The sequence below is a fragment of the Uranotaenia lowii genome, chromosome 2 (genome assembly GCF_029784155.1).
Source record: "Uranotaenia lowii strain MFRU-FL chromosome 2, ASM2978415v1, whole genome shotgun sequence".
Lineage (NCBI taxonomy): Eukaryota > Metazoa > Arthropoda > Insecta > Diptera > Culicidae > Uranotaenia > Uranotaenia lowii.
In genome coordinates, this window is record NC_073692.1 from 219,848,991 (window position 1) to 219,872,368 (window position 23,378).

The window sequence follows — 23,378 nt, forward strand, 5'->3', positions numbered from 1 at the left end:
GTTCTTTCGACTCCATTTCCGCGAGTTTTGATCACAGGACTTTAAAACTTGCAGGATGTAAACAATGCACTCTGAACTAAATTCACCCAAATTTTCATTAAATTCTACCCAACGGTTAAAAAGTTAAAGCAATTTCCTAGTGTAGCAATTTCATCGTGGACACCCTTTAATGTTAAAGTTAATTATTTAACGTTTGATTTTACTAACTTATGAGTCTATTTGAATGTGTAGGAAGGTTCTAGAGAAAAAAAATGCCAGATTGCGGGGATTAAGCCACGTTTGTCCGGATGTTTAATATGAAAAAGCCCGTATTTTGTCCGAATTTATTTGCCTTATTTGCCAAATCGAACCAAAAAAATATGTTTTAAGTGTCCAAACGAAATTTTTTGAGCAAGTTCTAACAAAATGATCAAAGAAGGTTTTATAGAGCATTATAATACGATTTAAAACCTGCTGTTAATTTTTTTGTCGAGAACCTCTCGCATTTTGACTAATTTTTTTCCGGATTTGGCCGGATTTTTTATCCACATTTTATATAAAATGTCTTACATTTAATAGCCCTGATGTGTCCGGTTTGGATACATGCTGAAAAAATTCTGGCAACCTTATTTTAGAAGTTGTTATTATTATATACAATAGTTTTATTTAGTGATTAGCTGTGCTTTGTTACCCCTTCCATATAAAAACTAGGTTCGTTTAAATTATTATAATTTTGATAAATTTCCTTTTAAATTGAATTTCAACATTATTCAAAACGAACTACTTTCCATGGCGTCTAGACTGTTTTGAGTCTAAACATAAAGATATAGTTTGAAGGTTGAAGAATCCACCCTTAAGAAAAAATAGGACGGATCTACAACACAACAACACTAAAACACCAAACACTTAAACACTAAAACATTGCTATTGTTAATAATATGATTGTAATATTTATTGAACATGTTGGTCTGCTTTCAATAAAATGGGAAGCGTCTATCAATACAATTTGTCATCCAATTTAGTTTAAACTTAGTTGTCAATTCAAAAGATCGTCTCATTAAGTCAAAACACTTACATTTATCAATTTTTAACAATAATCCTTCGAGGATTGTCCAAATTTTGTAAATTTTTTTGTTAATTTTATTAAAGATACTATAGTAAACAAAGAGGAGCCATCTGATCCCTTTCAAAATAATGAGCTTGTATTCCCGCTGTAGTGCTGCCTGTAAGAGTGCTTGGTTTTGCTCGATTGGAATGACACTGACAGAAAATCAAAAATTCCAATCGTGACATTTCGTCTCTTTGTTTACTATAGGCTCGTTAAATTTTATATGAGAGCCCCCCTTTTTAGATTTGGAGGGGTTTAAAACTATTATCGGGGAGGGGTTTGAAACATTTTCGGTCTCGCAAACGGCTACACACAAAATTTCATGTTGATCGGTTCAGAAGTTTCCCAAAAAAAATCGAATTGTTTAAAATTTCTGGTAATTTTATATGGGAGCCCTTTTTTTAGGATTCGGGTTTTGAAAGTGTCATAAAGACCATTCCTAGTCTCGAAAATGGCTACACAACAAATTGCATATTTATCGGTTCAAAAGTTTCCGATAATTGTTCGAACTGTGTCAAATCATTGTTAATTTTGTAAGGCAGCCCCCTATTTTTGGATTGGGAGGGGTTTTAAAGTATTATAGAAACCATTCCCGGTCTCGAAAATGGATACACATCAAATTTCATGTTGATCGATTCAGTAGCTTACGCAAATTGTTCGAATTGTGTAAAATTTCCGGTAATTTTGTATGGAAGCCCATTTTTTAAGGATTTGGATGGGTTTTGAAGTATAACAGAAACAGAAAGACAGAAGTTTTGAGAATAACTACACATCAAATTTCACGTTGATTGGTTCAGTAGTCTACGAAAATTGTTCGAATTATGTAAATTTTTTGTTAATTTTGTATGGGAGCTCCCTCTTTTTAGAATTGGAGGGGATTGAAAGTATTTAGAAAACCATTTCCAGTCATTAAAACGCCTACACATCATGTTTCACGTTGATCGGATCAGTTGTTCCTAAGAATTGTTCGAATAGTGTAATTTTTTTTATCAATTTTGTATGGGAGCCCCACTCTCTTTTAAGTCGGAGGGGTGTTAGTTTAAAAAAAAAAAATTATTGTAGAAAATTTTGCTATTAGTACGTTATTTCAAATAAAAAAAACTAAAAGATAAAAAAAATAAAGAATTAAATTCGTGAATCTTCAAATTAAGACTATTCAAGTGCTTGTCAAAATGAAGAAAACGTTAAGAAAAGATACTCAAAATTTATGGTTGTACAAGTCAAAATAACAAAATATCACATTTAAAAGTGTACACAAAATTTGAAGGCTTCAAAGCATGGTTCAGAAAAACTTGAAATTTCGTGACGTGAACTCAGTCCACTGTTTAAACTGAGTGAATACACGTTGAAACTTTGAAGAGGAATAAATTTGATTATTGTTGTCCAATCGAGAAGCTCTCAAATCGTTTTTCCTACGAATTATGTCAAGACACCGATATCCTATTTCCACAGAGATAAAAGCAAAGAAAAGTGATATGTACTGAATTTGAAAATGATCAATTCTATCGTGAATTCGCGTTAGAAAAGTAATCGATCTCAACACGAAATCTAGATTTTTTATGATCAAATTATATTCATTATAATGGAAATTCAATTTGTCACCCTTTGATAGTATTGTTTCCATTTTCAAGTTAATTGTTGGTCTCCCAGATAAATTATTCGATGCTATACAATTTTTTTTTTCAAAATTATTTTTTTTAATTTTTGCGTTTTTGTTTGCATATTCAAAAGCTGTGTAGCCGTAGAATGAAAAGAAAAAACCTCAAAAAATGCTTTGCATTGTCAGAGAATTTATTGATTTATACAACCTTTGCAAAAACATTTCAAGCAATTATGACCAGCTCTAGCAAACAAAGTTTGCCATTTTTGAATACTTTTCAATAGATTCAGATTTTTTATTTTGAAATGGTTATAACTTTTTCATGAAATTCTGAGCTGCTTATCATGTTTGCAAAAAATAAAGCTTAAGAATAGTCAAAACCAAAAATCAAAGACCGAATTCATTTCATGCTTATTTAAATTTTCTGGATGATTAAATGTGCAAAAGACTTCTTCTTCCATACAATTTTCCATACAAATTTAAACGCGTTGCGCTAACTCAGGAATCAACCAAATCATCTCAAATTTCACACTGATATTTGTGACCAAAAAGGCATCGAAAAAACATATGGAAGCATTACATTTTTTGCAGCGGTCTAATGTTGCATATTTTGAAAACCAGTACTGGACTCCTATGAACGTAAAGCATTGTTGCAGAAACTTTGTAGACTACTTTAAATTTGATCTAAAAATTTCGACTTCGTCTTTGTTTAGAATTTCATGCTTTAGGGTAACTTTCATCAGTCTCTTTTTTGACTGTTTTAACGATTTTTCTTGATCATAAAGGATACAAAACACCTTCATGATATTTACAAATGCTAGTTTATTAGCAATTTATAGGCAGTTTGGAACAAACTCAAATGATATAATATTAATCGTGAAATTCTTCAAAATTCAACACAACACTTTCGGTGGCTCAAAGATACCAAATTTCTTACGTTTGTTCCAGTGAATCCTGAGATATAGAATGCTGAATTTTGGTGTTTCTTGGTTAAGATTTTATCGCAATCCAAAAAAACACCATCTCGGTTCTTAATGTGTTGAGGCCGAACAACAATCAAATTTGGATGGACATTGATGCTGCATAAATAAAAAGCTAAATTTTTTAACATTAACCAAAATTTACTACAGAAAAATGAAACTTTGCCTTCATCCAATTCCCTAGGCCCTTGACCCTTTTTTTTTCTTCCAACTTTATTATTTGATATGGTTTCTAACCTTTTGTCCTAGACTGGCTTCTTCTTGAAAAAATGTTCCTATTTTTTAAATATCAAAAATTTTCTTCAAAATACCACGAAAAATACAACAAAACTATACATTTTCAAAGGAGAAAAGTTGAGCTCTTACATTAATCAATCTGCTGCTGCCAAACGCTTTGATTTCATCAGTTTGCGAGCCTTCGAAAAAGTAGGTAATTCGAGATTTTGAATTTACATTTTTTTAAACAAACCAAGTTTTTTCCCAATTTGAAACTTGAAACTTGAAACGAAGAATTGAGGTTTTAAGATATTTTTACTTTAGACTTAGTTATTGATGATTATGTGAAAAATTTCAAGTTGATCAATGTGTTCCCGTTTTACGATGATAAAATTTCTAGAATTGAAAAATACGCGTCGTTGAAAGGGCTGAACAATTTTTTGAGTGCTCGTCATCTGAAACTTTTCTTCACTTGAGCTATGGTTCATAAACTTGTTGAAATCCATTTTAAATCAATCATCTCAGAGACAGTAGCTTCCCCAAACAACGCTTTTCAGGTCACTTGGATCTCAAAACGTTCATACCTACTGTGTTTTTTATTCGGTCCATCGTCATCCGATGATGACTTTCATTTCCACGAATCAGAACGTGATCAAGGAGTCCTTGGAAAAGTTTTCACTCGAACGAAAAAAATTCATTGCTGGGTTGAGGGAAAAAAAAACGAAAAAAAAACTTTTATCCAGAAATTTGCTTGCTCATTCCATTGCCATCGGAAGAACCGCACCCTGGCTGTCACATTATTAATAGAAAAAGAAACATTGTCACATTCATAACAAAGAGAGTGGAAGAAAGAACCGGTGACACATGTATGTCAAAATGGGGGTAAAAATGGTGGCATTCCAAAAAAAAAGGGAAAAAAGGATAATAATAGGAAAATCTCGCGGAACGTAACCCACATTCGAATATTCTGGTGGTCGAATGCTACTGTTTAAAAAAAAATGGAGCCGAGGGAGGGAAATGTGGTATCATTCGCCCCGCGGCAAATGGCGACGACAACAGACAAGAGCTCGCTCAGTGGCTGCCGACAAACCATGACGACAAAATGAACTTGTCGCTTTTCCGCACTTTTCAGATACGGTTTGACTCAGCTCGAGTCGAGTCGAGAGAGATGTCTTCTTTTTGTCCGGGTTGGCGCTCCTTTCTTATGCTCCGTGCAGCAGCCATCAAGGCGCTTCTGATGTTCCTTCCGTTTGACAGGAGTAGCTTCAAGGGAAATGAAATTTGTTTTTTTCGCCGGGCTCCTACTCCCCCGCACTTTCAGGTTGTCAGCAAACCCAAAAGATGACCGAGAAAATAACTTCTTCTTATGTTCAGAGCTGGGAAAAAAATGAGTGAAAAAAAATCTGTTGCTGCTGGCAAACGCCTTTGCTAGCTAGCTAGCTAAGGAACAAAAAAATTGAGAAGAATATTGAAACTTTTGTTTCTGGTGCGGGTGCTCGCGTAAAAATAACGAAGTGAAAGTTTGCCTCAATTTATACACTTTCCGGCTACTGGTTCTATGTAGGTTCCGCTGATCTCAGGAGGCGTGTCTGTGGGACTTTATTTTTGCCTTATTTGTTGTTTTTACTTCAATCCGCAAGTTGCTTACTTGGATTAAAATTGATGGACTGACGATTCGAGGTGGATTCAAAAATTCAACGATAAACTTTCTTTAACTTTTATATTTATGTATAACTGACTGAAATCATCTTTTTTTTCTCTTCTATCTTACAGATTAAAAGTGGATAATAACGGCGGTGCCTGGTGCCCGAAGCATATGGTCTCGCGGAATCTGAACGAGTATCTGCAAATCGATCTGCTGCGGATGCACGTGATAACGGCGATCAAAACGCAGGGTCGATTTGGCAAGGGCCAAGGCCGGGAGTACAGTGAAGCCTATGTGCTCGAGTACTGGCGACCTGGGTTCAGCAAGTGGAAGCGCTGGAAAAACACCCGGGACAATGAAGTGAGTACCGGAAAATGTTCAATGTTATGTTTGATTTAGGTGCTTGTTATATTTGTATCTTAACCTTTCAAAGCTATTCGGGTCAAGATTTCCCGAAGTACACATTAAAATAATTAAATCAAGAATGAATCTACTATCAAATCTAGAATAATATCATCAAAATCGAGCCGTGAATAATTTCATAGTCTTCAGGAGTTTTCGAAATGATTAAATTTTGTTTACAGTTTTTAAATAAATACCTGTATGATGTATCTATAAATCTATACAACGAATGATTTAAGGGGGAAGTAGGGTCTAACGGGTAAAAAAACACAATTTTCACGATTTTTTTAGAGCTATCGTTCAAACAAATGTATTCAAATTTTTTGCATTATACAAAACATTGTTAAAAGAACATTTAGTATTTTTTTTCGTAGAAAAATATTGAAAAATGAGCCGGTGACGGAGCACTTTCAAAGATGCCTTTTAGAAAACAGGATTTGCGGTGGACACCAGGCTTGCCACTTCTCTAACGAGAATCACCGACGTGCTCGGTTTTCGATTCTCGGTAGAGATTCTCTGAAACGCACCGCAGAGATTTTTAGCCGAACCTCTGTAGAGAATCTGTAAATCAACACGACAAAGCGAACACACACTACAGTGACAAATTTTTTTCACCACAGAGAGCGACAGCGACGGCAGCTGGCTTGGCTTGTTGCGTTTACCATACGAAGCTGAACCACTCGCCCGAAACATTCATCGTTTGTTGATGTTATTCTGATGCACACCATCGTGTTTGTTTTTGTCTTTGCTTTTTCGTGGCTTGAACTAGTCGGTTCTGTGTTTTCACCGGGGTGCTCTACGGTGACAAATTGTCGCACGCCGGAGCTTTGCAGCTATCGCACGGGGGTGTGTTTTTCTCCGTTCTCCGTTTTTCTCGGTAGAGAATGGCATCTCTGGTGGACACTGTATCTCAGCACAGAATCATCTGAAGTCAAAAAATCAGAGCACAATATTTTTAATAGATGTTTTCTGGACCCCAACGTTTTTATTTAACTAAAAAAAAAATGTATGAAATTTTTGTGGCTGTTTGAAGTAAAAACTACGATTTTTCACGAAAAAATCCGCCATTTTTTATCTGTAAAATCTCCCCAAAGTAAAGCAAATAAAAAAAATCGTTGGGGTTTGGTATTTTATATGTAGAAAATATGTTCCAAATTTGAAAAGAATCGGTGAAGTAGTTTTCAAATGACGATGTCCACTGACTTTAAAAATGTGCTTCCGAGAAAAACGCGTTTGAAGTTTCTGCTTGCAGTATTTTTGCAGTATTAGATAAGAGGAGATAAAGGCCTATAATTTCTACAGTTTTGCTTCGATCGACTTAAAAATTTGACACACCATTCTTGAAATGTGTAAAACAACAAAAAATAAAATTTAAAAAAAAAATCGATTTTTTTTTTAAAGTGTGACACTACTCCCCCCTTAACGGGTGGCAATTTTGGAATTTCTCTTTCAAGCTGTGAAAAAAAGTCAAGTGTACTTGAAGATGATTTGATTTATTGGAATCAAAGGTACATTGTCCATTGTTGATAAAAAAAGTAAACAATTGAAAACGGTCCAAAATCGGCTGTTCGGCGAAGCTTCCGTTCGATGTTAGAACAGGAGCGTTTTATGGCCTTCGTGTCGACTTTGTGAATATATCTCTTGATTCCAACGAACAATTGTATGCAGTTCTTGGCTTTCCAATTATTTTTGTACACCAATGAGATCAAAATTACGAAAAACTGTGTTTTTTTTTTAAAATGCAAAGACGCTTTATCTGGTCAAAACCAGGGGACTGAGATAAACGGAGAATCACCGTCAATGATTAAAGGAATTTTGCTGCCAATGATTGAATTTGTGGTAGTTTGTGGCAATTTGTTAGAGAGAATTACCTAGAAGGTTTAAGTTAAAATGAGAGAAACCGGTGCTCAGAGAGTGAAAATGTTCTAATTGTTGCAAAGTGTTGCAATTTGTTAAGCAGTTGTGGAATTTCGATCATTACCATTCCAAATGCAAAGAATTCTCTCTCCACTGCAATCCCTTGGTCAAAACCAGAGGCCGGCCATTCTATTCCAACCGTATGGAGCACATCTTTTAGATTTCCCCTCTATTGACAGAATTAAGCTTTTTTCTTCAGATTTGAGCTTTCATCTCCTATGCTCTGAAGGCAAAAAAAGCTTAAATCTGGGGAAAAAAAGCTTAAAAACGAGATTCACTAACACTTACAAAAAAGATGTTGGTCGCACGATACATAGACAAATCGTGTAACGTTGCCGGGTCCTGACTCCTGGGTATAGTGTTCTTGAGGATGAAAATCTCTCTCTTGGCATATTCTATCGGAGGATAACGATTTTTGGATTCCCTGATCTTGATTGATAGCCAAACCAGACGGTTTAGAAATACCTCTCGGAAATAGCGATGTACAGCATCATTTTCTGTTCAAACTTATGTTTGAACTTGTATTCAATGTTCCGAGATGTAGTAAAACTATCCTTGAAATAGTATCGATCGTTTCCGGGTATGTGCGTCTTCGGAAGAGTGAAGCTTCTTTCGTCGTCCAAAACAAAACATTTTCTGGAATATTTTTTTTATCATTCAGCAGCGTTTTATGATTTGAAATCTGATCCTAAGTTATTCTGGGGATCTTTTCTTCTTTCGGCACTTGATTCCAACTTTTTGCAATGTCTTGCCAATGTACTGGTAAGAACTATTGGACTTTCTGGTTCAGTGAATCCTTGTTGTTGAAGGCACCAAAAAGGAAACGAAGTCCTTTTGCATCCATACCTTGCTTGGGAGTAGTTGTTGGGGATTTTAGAATATTTTAAACAGTGGAAACCTCCACATTTGCACATTTAAAATGTTGTACTGTATACTTTTTGCCTAGATTTTTGTGCAGTTCGTAGAACTGTACAACGCGCTCGCGAAACATTTCTTGTTGTGACGGCATTTTGAGCAAAACTAGGCAAACATAAACAAAACAAAAAAATACTGGCAAAAAGAGGAGAAGAAAAGCTATCACATACAAACTCTCATTTTGCTCTGAGCTCGTTTATGTTTGAGTATAAGGGCCTCGAAAAAAATTCCAAAATTCAAATTGTCACCCGTTACAAACATATTGATTACCCAATAAACATTTTGGCTGCTTAAGAACGGCAATTTTCTGAACAAAAGCTGAGCTAAAGCGTAATTGCTGCTTCAGCTTACTACTTAGTTGAATTAAGACAAACTGTAACCATGTTTCAGCGTTCAAAGAAGTCTCAGTGCAGCCAATGGGAGTAAGTTGAAGAGTTGCTTCTTAAAACATTTGTTCAGCCTTTGTTCAACCATTGGCTACCATTGGAATTTGACAGACTGTGAAGTGTGGTAAAACTGCCCTGCATGGTGGCGGTTTGATTGAAATGATAGGGGAATTTTGTTTTCCTTATTCAATGACATTTTTCATGATTTCTTTTTGAGCTTGATTTTGAAATGAATTAGAGTAAATATTCTTAAAAATTTGAATTTTGGAGCCCAAAATTGAAGAAAAAGTCCATTTCTCTCACACTTATTATAAACAAAATCTTTGGTTAAGAGGCATTTTGGTCGCTTAGACCAAACCCACCGGGCGTTGCTATTTCGATTGGTATTTAAGATGTTTTGATTGGTTGCGTTTTTATCTACTTACTGATTTTTGAGACCATTGTTGCCATCCAGGTTGGAATTTGTGTTTGTTTATTTTCTGATGGCGACGACCAGCTGCGTTGCTACCGGGTTGCCACATAAACGCATCCTGTAATAACCTACTGCTCGAATGCTATTTATCGAATCAAGTTAGCGACTGTTGGTGCGATGATTGGTTGATAGATTTGTTGCTGAATGTACTCGATTCGAGGTTTAGCAACCATCGGTGGGCCTGGTCTTAAGATCGACAAATTATCATTGCGTCGTAGACTACATGATTGGTTCTGCGTACTGCGGCATGCGACCAAAGTTCGGGCCAGTTGGAACGAAAACAAAACATTACAGAGGGGAAAAAGTGGGTGCCGAACATCGGACAGACATTGTTTTTTTTTTGTTTTTTTTTTTTTGTTGATCCGTCAATTGACGTTTAATGACGTTTGCTGAATAACTTCTCCAGATCAAGATGATTGAAGGCTGAAGACACGTTAATTAGTGAATTTTTGAGGCCTTTTTTCAGTCAGATTGCTGATCAAAGATTGAACCACGATATTTTTTCTGCGTTTATTCAGCAAGAACGTATTTGTTGAGTACACAAGGTAACAAAACTCTTTTTTTTCGCGGTGCAAAGAATTATGAACTTATTTTGAACAATTCGGGAGCGCTAATATCAAATAGGGTGAGTACTCCTACTTTGGGCCTAGACCCAAGTAACCATAAGCATTCAGCCTTAGCCCTTAATCAGCATTAAATCAACATTTCTAATGCAAGTTAGCATTATATAAACATTCATAATGCTTTTTAGTTTAAGCTGTGTGCCTTGCGAGCCCGTGACTACAAAAAACATAAGCAACAAACAGCAATCCTTCAATCAGCAGGTTTATTGATGTTGTAAATAATGATTTTATTTTTCAATTTTTGTTCATTTTAAATAATCAAAGAATAATTTCTCATTTTGAATTTCCGTTTCACATCAATTATGACCAATCAATTAAATAATTAAAAGGTTTTCTAAGTATGCATTGTTAATGCTTTCATACGGCTGGAGAAAAATGACGTTTTGATGGTGCTCTAATTTCAGCTTATTAAAGGCTAAGTTGTGATAGTCTTTATTGAGCCCGCTATTTCGCCTTTTTATCATTAATACTGCATTATATAAGCATATAGTACAAAACAAGCATAAATTCAGAGTTATATAAGGAAATATAGTGTTGCTTAAGGGCTATGTTTTAGTGCTTATGGTTACTCGGAGCATACAGGGACACTTTCCCCTATTTTTGAGTTATCGAAAGTGTTGTATTACACTTGAGTTATACTTCTCAGTGAAGCGCACACGCGTCAAGCGGAAAAACGAGATATCTCGTATTTGGTCTGCAATGTTTCGATATCCAAGATCAGAACAAGAGTCAGGATCAAGATTCTGAACAATCTGGGATAAGGATCAGGGTCTACAATTGGGATCCAGGATCAGCGATCAGCATCCCTGTTTGGGATATTGTATCAAGATCAGCATCCATAATCAGGTTCTAGGATCGAAGATCTAAATCAGATTCCGGATTTAGGATCTAGCATAAGCAACAAGATACGGTTTCAGAAAGGTATCACAATGTAGGTTTAGGATCTAATATCCAGATAAGGAGCCAGAATCAACATCCTAACGAAGGTCCAGGATTCAAAATCAGGATCAGAGACCAGGATTCAGTATAAGAGTCAGAATCAGTCTACAGGATCAAGATCTATGGTCCAAAATCCAGGATCAAGATCCAACATCAGGCTAAACATTTGGTATCGTGATCAAAAAGCAGGATCTGGTTATTGACTTTGTTTTTGATCATAGTCATGATTAAGATAGGATAAAGACTAGAATCAGAATCTCAATTACTTAGATGCCCGATTGAGATTAGTATTGTAAACTAAATTAATAAAGAGATTCACCGAAACTGCACAATCGTTCAATCCTTGTCCAATTTTCTACTCTTTTACAAGAAATGCTCCATATATACTAAAAAAAAACCTCGTAAATTTAAAGACAACACTTTGAAAAAAGCTTTTAATATAATATAATTTATTAATCATACAAATAAAAAAGCTATTGGGAACCATTCTAATATTTTTCAGACTTTTCCAATGGAAATTGACAAATTTGAAACAATTTCCGTGACACGTTGAATCTTGTGAGCACTCAGAAGACATCTATCGATCACTACTTATTCTTGTTTTGAAAATTTAACCAACAATAAAAGCCCTCATGAATATGAAAGTCATTTGTCCAACCTACCATATTTTCCTTTTTTTCCTACTTGGTACAGTGACTTGTAGACTTCGCCTTCCTATTTACCTGCCCTCAAGAAAAGTTAACTTCAATTGCCATCAGCGGAATACCGCAGAGGATGTGGAAATAATACAAAACTTTTTTCTCCGGTGCGAAAATTGATCTTTACGCTTCGATGGCACGGTTGTTGCCCTTTTCCCTTCGCAAAAAAACCTCCCCTCTCAGCTTCGGGCCCACGGAAAGCAGTTTTCTTTGTCTTGGACCAAGCTAAAATTACCTCCGGAACAGGTCGACCGAAACCCAAAGATGGCGGCTTATTAGAAAACAAAAATAAAACAAACCCCAACCATTCGCCTACTACCATCGGGCAGACTTTTTTTCGCTTCGCCTTTCCAAATTTTTATCAACCGGGAACGACTCGCCCCATATTGTTGTTTTAGTTTTTTTTTCTTGTGCCTCCTTTTCTTATTTTTCTCTGGATCCCTGCTCAGGACAGCCCGTTCATGCCCAGAAACCGAAAGTAGATTAATTATTCCTGAAATAACAGCCGTTTGATTTCGGGTTCCCGTTCTCTTTAGGCAGAGCAAGGTACATTTTCGGTTCGGCTTGTTTGCTTTTTGGGTACATTTTTCATCCACGATTTTTGCTGAAACCGAAGCCAACGAGTGAAAAGGACATCTTTTAATGTTCACATCGTTACTTATCGTTGGGCTGGTTTTTACTCTGGACCATAGCGTAAAAGAAAATCTCCGAAAACCCTCGTTTTTGACATTTTCCGAGGCAAAGTGGAATGGGGTTTCTTTGCTTCCGGTTTTCGCGATTTTTATAGAAGCCTGCTTCACAGTTTTTCGATAAACAGAAAGCCCTTACCACCAATCGTTGTGCATCGAGTGAGCTCAAAACCTGGCTAATTAGATTCAGGTGATTTAAAATTCACTTGTTAATTTATGACAAATTTTACCGTTACTTCTAAGAGGCTAGCAGTCCCTTTCTCGGTTCCGGATTTTCCTTACTTACAATGACGAAATACAATGGCAATGCTTATAGCGTTTACTGTACTACTGCATTGCATACGTCAATTGACATATGAAGGACTGAGCTAAACACAAAAAAATCCTAATAATCGTCAAAAACAACCCAAAAAAGACTTCTGAAAATATTCTCAATTTAGTTATGGGTTCAACTGTAAGCTCATAAAAAATAAAATGTTTGAAAAGATATGTAAGTGCAAAAATTTTAAGTACTTTAAATCATAACAATTTCTTGAATTAAGGTATTCAGTGCTGGAATATTAATCGCAGCGCACTAAATTGGACTGCGCACTCATGACTGCGACATATGTGCGAACTCGTACATTTGTGCGACCTGCCAAATCAGTGTTAAATCTGTCGGAGTTCTACACGCTAACCCTTTTTCAGTCAACCTTTGTACGGATAACTGCGACTGCAAAACATTGCACGAAATCCAACTTTCAAAGAAAGGAATATACAATAATCGTTTATTTCCTTTCTTCGTCTAGTCGTTATAATATAATCCATTACACAAGCGACTGCTTTTTGTCGAGGACCATTTCTCATATTCCCTAACCGGGAAAATACTCATAGCTCAATGAGTAAAATGATATTTCTACTCAGAATATCTGGCAAACACTGTTGTGTTACTACGAATCTAGTTTGGCAGTCTCGCTTTGTCGTATGACGATGTAAACATTTTTACTGTATATGTATGTACTTTATGTTTACTTAGGTTGCCAAATTGCCCGGATATTTGACATGATATTTGAGGATAGTCCGGTTCGATTTGGTTGCCTGGATTTTATTGGGAAAAGCCCGGGATTTGCCCGGAATTTTTCACTTTATATGTAATATCTAATAAAACAACTCTAATTGAGTTGATGTAAATTTTTTATTTTACGTCAAAAAAAGATTTTTTATGACAAGTTTTATCCAAATAATCATGACTTTTGTTTTGAAAGCCTGAAATCCGATTTAAAATCTGCTGATGTGGTTTAGTGAAAAAAAAAATATTTCCAGTGTTTTCTTCTTGATTTTTAATGAATAATTCCGTGGTTCCGTGGTCATTGATAAAATTTTCCCGACGCATAAAGCTTGAATTTCCCCTACTAAATTTCTAGAATTTGGTACAGTCGCTTCTGAAAAAGAGAATGCTTCATTTTTTATGTATTCGGGCCTAGATTTTTTTTCGCGGTCCTTCACGCAAAAAAAGAACGGGGAGTCGTTTTAACAAAACGGTTTTGTTGATTTATTTTATATTTTCAATGCAGATTTTTTCATAACTATCACAAAATAAAGGAATAGAAATAATAATAAAAAATAGTAATTTGCACACACACATTTTTTATTACCTTGAATTTCAATTTGGGTTATTTTTATGCGAAAAAGAGTTTATTATAATAACCGTGTAAATTAAAATCGATAAGTCGAAAAAAGAAAAAAAAACGCCGGTTCTCATGGAACGTTAAAGTTTTCCAGTTAAAGTGAGGTTTTATGGTAAAACTGTGCTGTTGATTGATTTAATTACGTGTTTTTTTTTCAGAAAAATCGTTGGTTTGCAGATTCATAGGCCTAAATAACATTTTTCATCTATGCTGGAAGTTATCACCGCTGCCGCAGAGATGGATGAAATTTCAAAAACATCCAAGTCCGTTTCACATAGATCCCGGAGACGGCTAGAAAGTTCAGCAGCAGTCGGCTTATTTTGCAGCTGTTTTGTCCGCTATACTAAACTGGGCCATAGGTAAATATACAGATTTACATTTGAAAAGTCGTTCTGATTGCTTTTTTTTAGCTGGTGTGTGAATGCCCTAAACAACAGCCGGCTGGCTATTCGGATTTCGGCAAATTTTGGATCGTTGGCAAATTGCACTTTGCCTCGACCTTGGGCCGACGTCAGCACCTTCTTACTCTCCCGATGGCAGCAGGTTATGAACGTGGAACTGCCGCCTGCCGCTGCTGCAGGGTGCCACTGCATCGTATTGGGGAATCAGCAGTGAGAAACGACAAAACTCATATGTAGCTATAGTGTTAGTATCATAAGTTATTATTTAATTAAAGGTTTTTGAAAAATTGAAATATATTTTTGTTCAATCATCATTCTTTGAAATCCAATAAATAACATACATCCAAATAGAAACCAACCAAATTTTTGCTTTCATCTCGAATAACAATTTTGTTTTGTCTCAATTCGAATTAGTTTTACTTTCGTACCAAAATTTTATTATTTTGACAGCAATTATGTATCATTTTTAAAAAGGGTGTATTTTATTTTCAATCAAACGATAAGTTTAATTCAAATCGATACTTTTATTCAGTGTGGCCAAAAATATATTTGTGCTTTTTCCCAACCAAAATTTTTATTATTTTTGGCCGAAATCTTATTATTTTTAAAATATATTTTTCTGCGTGTTAATGTGTCAAATCCCGGACCTGACGCCAAGGTTGCCGAAAAAAATCTGTGTTTTGACGAAAAAAAATCTGACTTTCTGTGCTTTTACCTAGAAATTCTGTGACGATTTTCTGTGATGCTTTTTCCATTAATTTCATTCAAAATTCATGTCAAGTTGTGTATTTTTACATTTTACCCAAGAAAAATCAATTAATATTAGCAATTTTATCATATTTTTGCAATTCAAAGATCAAAGAATTATCCAAAATAAATTTTGAAAAAACGTCCAAAGTTTTTAAATTCTGTGAAATCTGTGAAGATTTCTAAAATTCTGTGTTCTGTGACACAGATTCTGTGATGAAAATTCACTCAAAATTCTGTGAAATAATAGATTTTTCTGTGATTTCGGCAACCTTGCCTAACGCTGATGATTGAAATTCTGTTTATGGACCCTACACGCTCGAAATTCTTTAACCAATTATCGTTAAAAAGTAACCATTTTCACACCCTTCCGCGTTAAGTGATTTTTTGGTTTCTTCCATAGAAGTCATTTTTTGACTTCTCTTGAGAAGTGGAAATATGGTTACTTTTTAACCGCAAGAAATTATTGCGGAGAAGTTGAAAAACGGTTAATTTTGAACCATATCGCAGAATGGAAGGAAACAGGTATTTTTTCTTTAAAATACTAGAATTTGGAATGTTTTTGACGGAAAATGAAAAATGATGCGGGTTCAAGAGCAGCTTATTTATTTACAAACTTAATTTTTGCTATCTAGAGAAGCACCAGCAGAGCTTGTTCTTGGAAACGTTGTTCATAGCCGTCATACGGGGGCCGTCATCCTCTTCCGAATAAAGTTCCGTGTGTTCTTGCTGTACAGACGCTGCAAGTTCCGTGCCATGACTTACGTTTTCGAAATTTCATGTCGACAGCTGATAGTTAAAGCCTCCTCAAGATGACCAGTTCAAACAGTCCCATTCGGAAAACACAGGTGATGAGGAAATTCCGGATCGCCTGGCGATCCATTGTCATCGTCCGGAGCAGGAAACTTTTGTTGGTTTTAATAAATGGGAATATCCGCCATCTCAGCGCGCCCATTTGGAGTGCTCATCCCCAATCCGGTATTGTTTCTGGAAGGCCTGTTAAAAACGAAAGAAGGATTAACCGATTTCAATTTTGTGATTTCAGATTTCACTTACTGAATCAGTTTATTAGTGCTTACCTCGTTGAATGCTGTCTGCAATTCATCGTGTCCAGCGACCTGATTTGGAACCGATCCATGCAATAAGAAGCCGGATTAACGGTATTACGACTAAGCAACATCCGGCAACGATTACCTGCAGGCATCAGGGACTTTTTGGCGGAATCGGATTGATTCGGTTCTGTACTGAGTGGGCACTAGTAATTAAATTGACTTGGGTTGTATGTTTTAATTTTGATAAAACTACTGAAAAATTAAAAACAAACTATATAGTACCAATGTGGCTTTGTCGAAGAATGTTTCTAAAATGGTGAACATGAATAAGTTCTTTCGTTTATCGTCAAAATTCTAACCTTTTTTGGTTATTGCATGGGAACTAGAAATATGGTTAAAATTTCACTTGAAAAAATTGTTAAAAAGTAACCATATTGGCGGTTCTCAATCGAAAACCATAAAATGGTTATTTTTTAACAATAAATGGTAAGAAAAAAATAAGCGTGTAGCTTATCCTGGACAGGGGTGTCAGGTGTCCTGATTTTTCAGGATTTGTCCTGATTTTCGAGAGGCCGTCCTGATTTTTCAAAAAAGCTTAAAGTGTCCTGATTTTTGAAAAATGACCATTAAAATGTCCTGATTTGTCCTGATTTTTGATAAATATTTACAATATAGCTAAATTTATTATTAAATAGTAAGAAAATCAAACAAATCTTTAATAAAATAGTCTAACCAGTTTAACCAAAGATAATATTTGGTTCAAATGATATCTAAATAGTGTTTCTCGATATCGATCTCGATTTCAGGCCAGCCAAGGTTTTTCTCGCTATGGTTGCATAATTTAAGGCGTCTTCAACGCCTTTATTTCACCTTTAGTTATACAATTTATGCAGAGCTGCATGTTATCCCGAATAGACCAAAACTATGATACAACAATGACTAAACAACGATTTTCATCGTTAACGATGAATTTCAACGTTAATTCTCAATCTTGAGAAATTATTTTGTATTGTGAAATAACCATAATATTCAAACTAACAGTAAAGTTTATGGTTCTCTCATAGTTTTTCATAATATTCGAATTTACCCGGAGCATGGTTTCACAATAACTTTCCAATGAATACCATCGTCACAATGTTGTTCACGGTAAAATTACAATTCAAACGCATATAAATAAATTTGCTTTTGGGTAATGATAATTTTCCGTGTAGATTTTTTTTGACGTGTGCCTCGTGGCAAATGATTTTCCCCCATTTTGGCGAACAATTTTCGGTAAATTTTCTTTATGGCAAGCAGCGCAAAATATCTTGGATGGTGAGTAGCTTTTTAATTTACTTGTGTTTTTCCGAGCTGTATTTTTTAATGTACATATTATTCTAGATGCTTCTCTACGGATCCGGTTACAGGCAGGCTCCCGGTAAAGTTCCCCCGGAGACTTCTAATAGGAATACAGAGTATCAAGTCCGGGAGCATCTGTCGTAAGTATTTTTTCCAGTTTTTCTCATCAGAGTTAGCAAAAATGTTGCGTTATTCGTCCCGTGCTCAAATAAAGCTCAACATTTTTTTTTCTGAAAATTGTTTTGATATCTCTGGTTAATTATTTGTTTTCGGTTTTTAGGCTGATGGACTTGCTGTTCCCCAGCCTGCATGAAAAGCGGGTGCTGATTCACCTAGCCGGAAATTCATTTGCAGCAGGTCGGAGCTGTGCGGAAAACATTTAAAACGGGTTCCGAACGCATTGCAGGGAATCATAAAATTGTGAATATTTTTGGAAAGTGTTAAGTGTAAAAAAATTGGTGGAAAGAACAAAGTTTATAAAATTAAAATGATTAACAACAACATAAATTATAAAAATCAAAATTTGTTTTTTGACAAGTGACTCGTAAGAAATCTCAAAACGAACAAGCTTGCTAAAGTTATTCCTTGTTTCAAGAAATATTATTCCCGATTGATCGTGCTTTGTGATAAACATAAACCAAGTTTTTTAAAAGCACGATCAATTATGAATAAAATTCCTTGAAATGAGTGATAACTTTAACAAACTATTCCAATACATGAAAGTTTAAATTATTGATGGTAAACCATGAAATTGTATGGTAAAACACATATTTCGTACCATCAATTACCCTTGACTTCCATCTTCGTGAAAACATTGAAAATAAACGGATTTTCATGGTTTTACTATGAAAAAGTGGAAGCTGTTATCACAATGAACTTCATATTTTTGAGCTTCCGAATGTATGGGAAATCGCTATTTTTTTCATGGTCACGCTGCATAACAATACCCCTTTTTCATGGTTATTTTCGCCAAAACGATGAAATGTATGGTCGAAAACAATGAACTTCAATGTGTATTCACGGTATCGTGGATCGTAAAAGTCATGGTGTAAACCATCAAATTCATGGTTTTGTGATTATGAACTTGATGGTTTTTTCACGGTGCAAGTCTATTCGGGATGTTCTTCAATTTAGTAGTGTCCTGAAAAATCCTGATTTTTTTCATCACGGTGTCCTGATTTTTGTCAAAACCACCTGGCACCCCTAATCCTGGATTCCAAGTAGGGGAAAAGTTCATATAACGCCCCATGTGGCTAATACGTGCCACCTTTGCTTAGAAGAATCTGAATCATTTTAAGCCTGCAAAATATTAAAAATTTGTTTTATATGCTGTGATTGGTCATGGCAAGTATGAATTTTTCCTTAAAATGCCCCTGTGTCGTGATAATTTCACAATTTAGGTTTTTCATCATTTTGATCTAAATTTTAAAACACTTTCAATAAGGTGTCACCAAGCAGAGAAAAACAAATAAGACAATATTTTATGCTAAGAAATCATAATGAACTCGCTATGGCATTAGACTGAGTCGATTTAAGGTCATTTTGGAATTTCTCAAACCCTGGGGTCTTAAAAGCTTCGTCTTGGTCCAAAACTCATCCATGATTTTTTGCAGAATTTTTAAGTAACGTTTACATGAGTAAATTTGAACTTTTATGTTTGTATGGGAAAATTGAATATTTTGTACTGAAAAATCAACATCATTTTTGTTTCGTCTGTGGAACCGAGCCAGCTGATGATTTTTGTGCCAATTTATAAAATTCCTAAAGGAAATTTTCCGCTGAACAACTTTGTCCAAGACCATAACTTTGTATCATATTAGAATAAAAAGTTATAAGCTGTTTTACAGGGGTATGTCTTTTCGCACTGATAAACAATAAATTCAATTGACATCCCTGCTGGGGGCCTAGCGAGGTATTGCGTGACTACTTTCCATGCAACACTTCGCGAGGCTCAAGCAGTGATGTCGATTAAATTTATTGTTAATCAATGCGAAAAGACATACCCCTGTTAAACAGCTAATAACTTTTTTTCCTATTCAGATACGAAGTTATGGTCTTCGACAAAGTTGTTCAGCGGAAAATTTCGTTGAGGAATTTTATAAATTGGCACAAAAATCATCAGCTGGCTCGGTTCCACAGACGAAACAAAAATGATGTTGATTTTTCAGTACAAAATATTCAATTTTCCCATACAAACATAAAAGTTCAAATTTACTCATGTAAACGTTACTTAAAAATTCTGCAAAAAATTATGGATGAGTTTTGGACCAAGACGAAGCTTTTAAGACCCCAGGGTTTGAGAAATTCCAAAATGACCCCAAATCGACTCAGTCTACTATGGCATGCTTTTTATGGGTATGTTCTATCATGGCCCATGCGCTCGTTATAACGCGCCAATCGTAGTAGGCTGAAAATAGCATTAATTTTTCAAAAAGGCCAATTTTCATTGAAAATGAACAAAAAGTCTAAAACCATATTTTGAGCGTTAATTCAGCCCAAAAAATCTACTTTTCATTTTTTTCAAAATTTTGATTAGTCCATTTTGATTTTCTTTTCAGTCAAAGTATCTGAAAGTGTTGGTGTGTTTTTGGTCTTCGGCTGCTTTCGGGTGTGTTCGGCTTCTAGGCGCATATTGAATACACAGCGGCGAGTATTTGCAACACAGTTTTGTTTTGTGGCTTTGAATATGGTTTTTAAAAATCAAGTTTTTGAAGCAACTATAGCAATTTGAGTAATAAAATATCATAAGCATTTGTAGAAAACAATTTTCTTCAACGATTGCACCCATTTTCAACAAAATTTGTACGTGGAATACATAGAAAATCAACGATTCGCTTAGGTGGCGCATAATAGGGCATGTTCCCCTACTCATCCTGTTACCGGTTGCATATATGGATTGTGATTGATCCCGTGTACTGATCTCGGATCCTAATGATGATCCTGATCGCGGGTTCTGGTGTTGATCCTATCTGCAAGTATGCTTGAAGCCACATTTCCGTCAAGTCATGATGAGTTAAGTTTAGTGGTCTCATATGCCAAATCGCACGTCTGCCTTATCTCAAAAACAATTTGACAGCTGGCTGAAGTGTTTACGAAAAAGGGGGTTCAGGAATGCCAGATTTAAGAGATATATATCAGAGAAATAAATATGTGTATGTCCGTGCACATGCGAAGACCATAAATTTGAAAATTAAGCGATGAGTGATATTGGTTAGGGAATGTATTTTATTTGTTTTCTAGATAAGAAATATAAACTGTTAAATAGATAAATTAGGACCATTTTCGTTCCACATATTTCTGGCAAATTTAGCTTTAACAGCACACAATATGCTGAAAGAAGTGTATTTTTGTGAACCGAATATGAAATTAGAAATATGTGACAACAATTTTTATCATTAATTTTTCAACAGATGATTTTCTTCGCCCTCCGAGTGAGGTGAAAAGGAGACTTTTTTAAGAAACCGTTCTATGATTTTTTTTTCTGTACCTCGGACATGAGATTGATCAGTATGCCAGAGATTTTTTTTCGAAAAGTGTATCACCATTTGAGACAGTCTGCAACCAAATGGTAGCTAAGGGTGTAAGAAACAAACTTTTATAAGGCGATGACTCAGAAAAATGATGTTTTCTGAGTGATGATGTTGATGATCGCCCTGGGTCGATTTTTAAAAAAAGTCCTATTTTTAAATTCCATAATAAGAAAATTATATCAGTTCACCAGTGGATCAAATATTAATGAATATAAGCAGGATTTGTTTGAAGTCTAGCTCCAATGAACTATATTTGCAAAAATAACATCAAAATCTTTTTCTGAGCAATATTTTGACGATCTTGGCGACTTCCATCGCATCCAATCCTTGTCTACTTTTTGCCAATCTGAGACCACCATACTCAACTCGCCATGTGCCAAATGATTGCTTAACCTTCATCCGTCCCTGACATTCTTACCCGTTAGAGTTCCTGGAATGTCAATTGGACACTACTCCCTTAAAATCGCTTTATCACTCTTGTTTCTTAACCAATTCTTACAAAATTCTTAGTTTTGGAAACCTCGTAACGCTATATTTTTCAGACAACATTCAGCAACAACACTTCAGTTTTTTGTTATTCAAAGTTTAAGAAAAAAATCGAAAAAACATGCTTCGGAAAAAAGACTGTTAATCAGCTACGAAAAGCTAAAAAAGAATTCTGAATTTATTTTTTGTTTTATATTTGGATCATATTTGTGTGAAGTATTGCAGCGCTAATTTAATTACACCACTAGCATCGATATGAAATTGCCTTCCAAGTGAATATAAATTTATTGCGGAAATCATGCGTTAATATACTCAAAATCCAGTGCAAATTTGAAGAAAATCTAGGAAGTCGCCAATTGTCAAAATGTTTAAAAACTGCTTCATTTGAAAATTCGTAAAAAATTATGTGTTTCTTTTTTTGTAAAATCTAAATCTGCGAAAATTTTGAAAAATTACCGTAAACTGGAAGAACTTTGATCAACATGAAATTTCTGCAGATAATCATCATTAACTAAGTCTGATATAAAAATATCACAAAACTTTTTTCTACGTTTGAAAGCTTAGAAATTGAGTTTCAATTAGGCTTTATTTGGTTTGTAGTTGGAGTTTTTTTTTTATATTACTTAAAATATAGTTTTAAAGTTTTGAAATATTTTTTTTTCAAAGACTCATAAACAAACACCACTCCTGATTAAATGATAGCATTTTGAAGCAAATGAATTGTTTTATATGAAAAGTTATTTTTTCCCTTTGTATAGGTAAAGTTTAAGTGTTTTTTAAGGTCATTCTATGATAATTTTTGGATGTTAAAAAAGAACATTTTCTATAAGAAAGCCTGTATAGAACAAATGGTTAAAAACCCTATCAAATGGTTAACTTTGAATAAAAAAAAGAACATAGAAACAGTGGGAGGACCTAAGGAATTGCATGAAGGTAAAATTTCATTTGGTTTTTAGGCCAAAAAAATATTGAGAAATGTTCATAATTTTTGCCCCTAAATGTATGCAGTATCATTTTCTATCTTTTGAGTATGTTTGTTTTTAAAAGAAAACGTTGAAAAATCCAATTGAGTACAAACAAAAAATACTGCTATTGATGTATTAAGCCTTCTGTGCTTATTGCTATCAAAATAATAATTTTGAAGATGTTGAGAAACGTTAAACCCATAGTGATCAAAGTTAACCCGAAACATGAAATCTGGTTTTGTAACAAACATTTAGTCATAGCCACAAATTTCGTTTGAATATTCTGCTATCAATGATCATGCTTTGTTCTTCTTACCTCAGTAATTGTTTTAAAATTTTTAGTGTAACAAAAAAGCAACCAATTCCAAAATATTCGAAAATGAATTAAAAATGTGATCAATGTTCCCCCAGTTTACGGTACGTTAACTTTCCAATCCTCTTTTCAAAATTTATCTGGTGTGACTTAGACAATTTTGACGATTCAATGATTTAAAAGAAGAGTTTTTTCATCACTTTTTAACATTTTTTTGGGACCATGATCCATGAAATTAAAAAAAAAATCCTCTTGTGCAACCTACAGCCTATAACTTCAGCGTTTTTGGAAACTAAATAAAAGTTTTTTG

General features: G+C 34.8%; 1 protein-coding gene across 1 annotated transcript in view; it reads left to right on the top strand.

The window, feature by feature from the left end:
* The window catches only part of LOC129746288 (discoidin domain-containing receptor 2), a 903,668-nt gene that overhangs the window by 527,894 nt on the left and 352,396 nt on the right, over window positions 1–23,378 (top strand). The window contains exon 4 of the mRNA XM_055739885.1: window positions 5,657–5,888. Coding sequence (XP_055595860.1) covers window positions 5,657–5,888 — 232 coding nt within the window. The remainder of the gene's footprint in view (window positions 1–5,656; window positions 5,889–23,378) is intronic.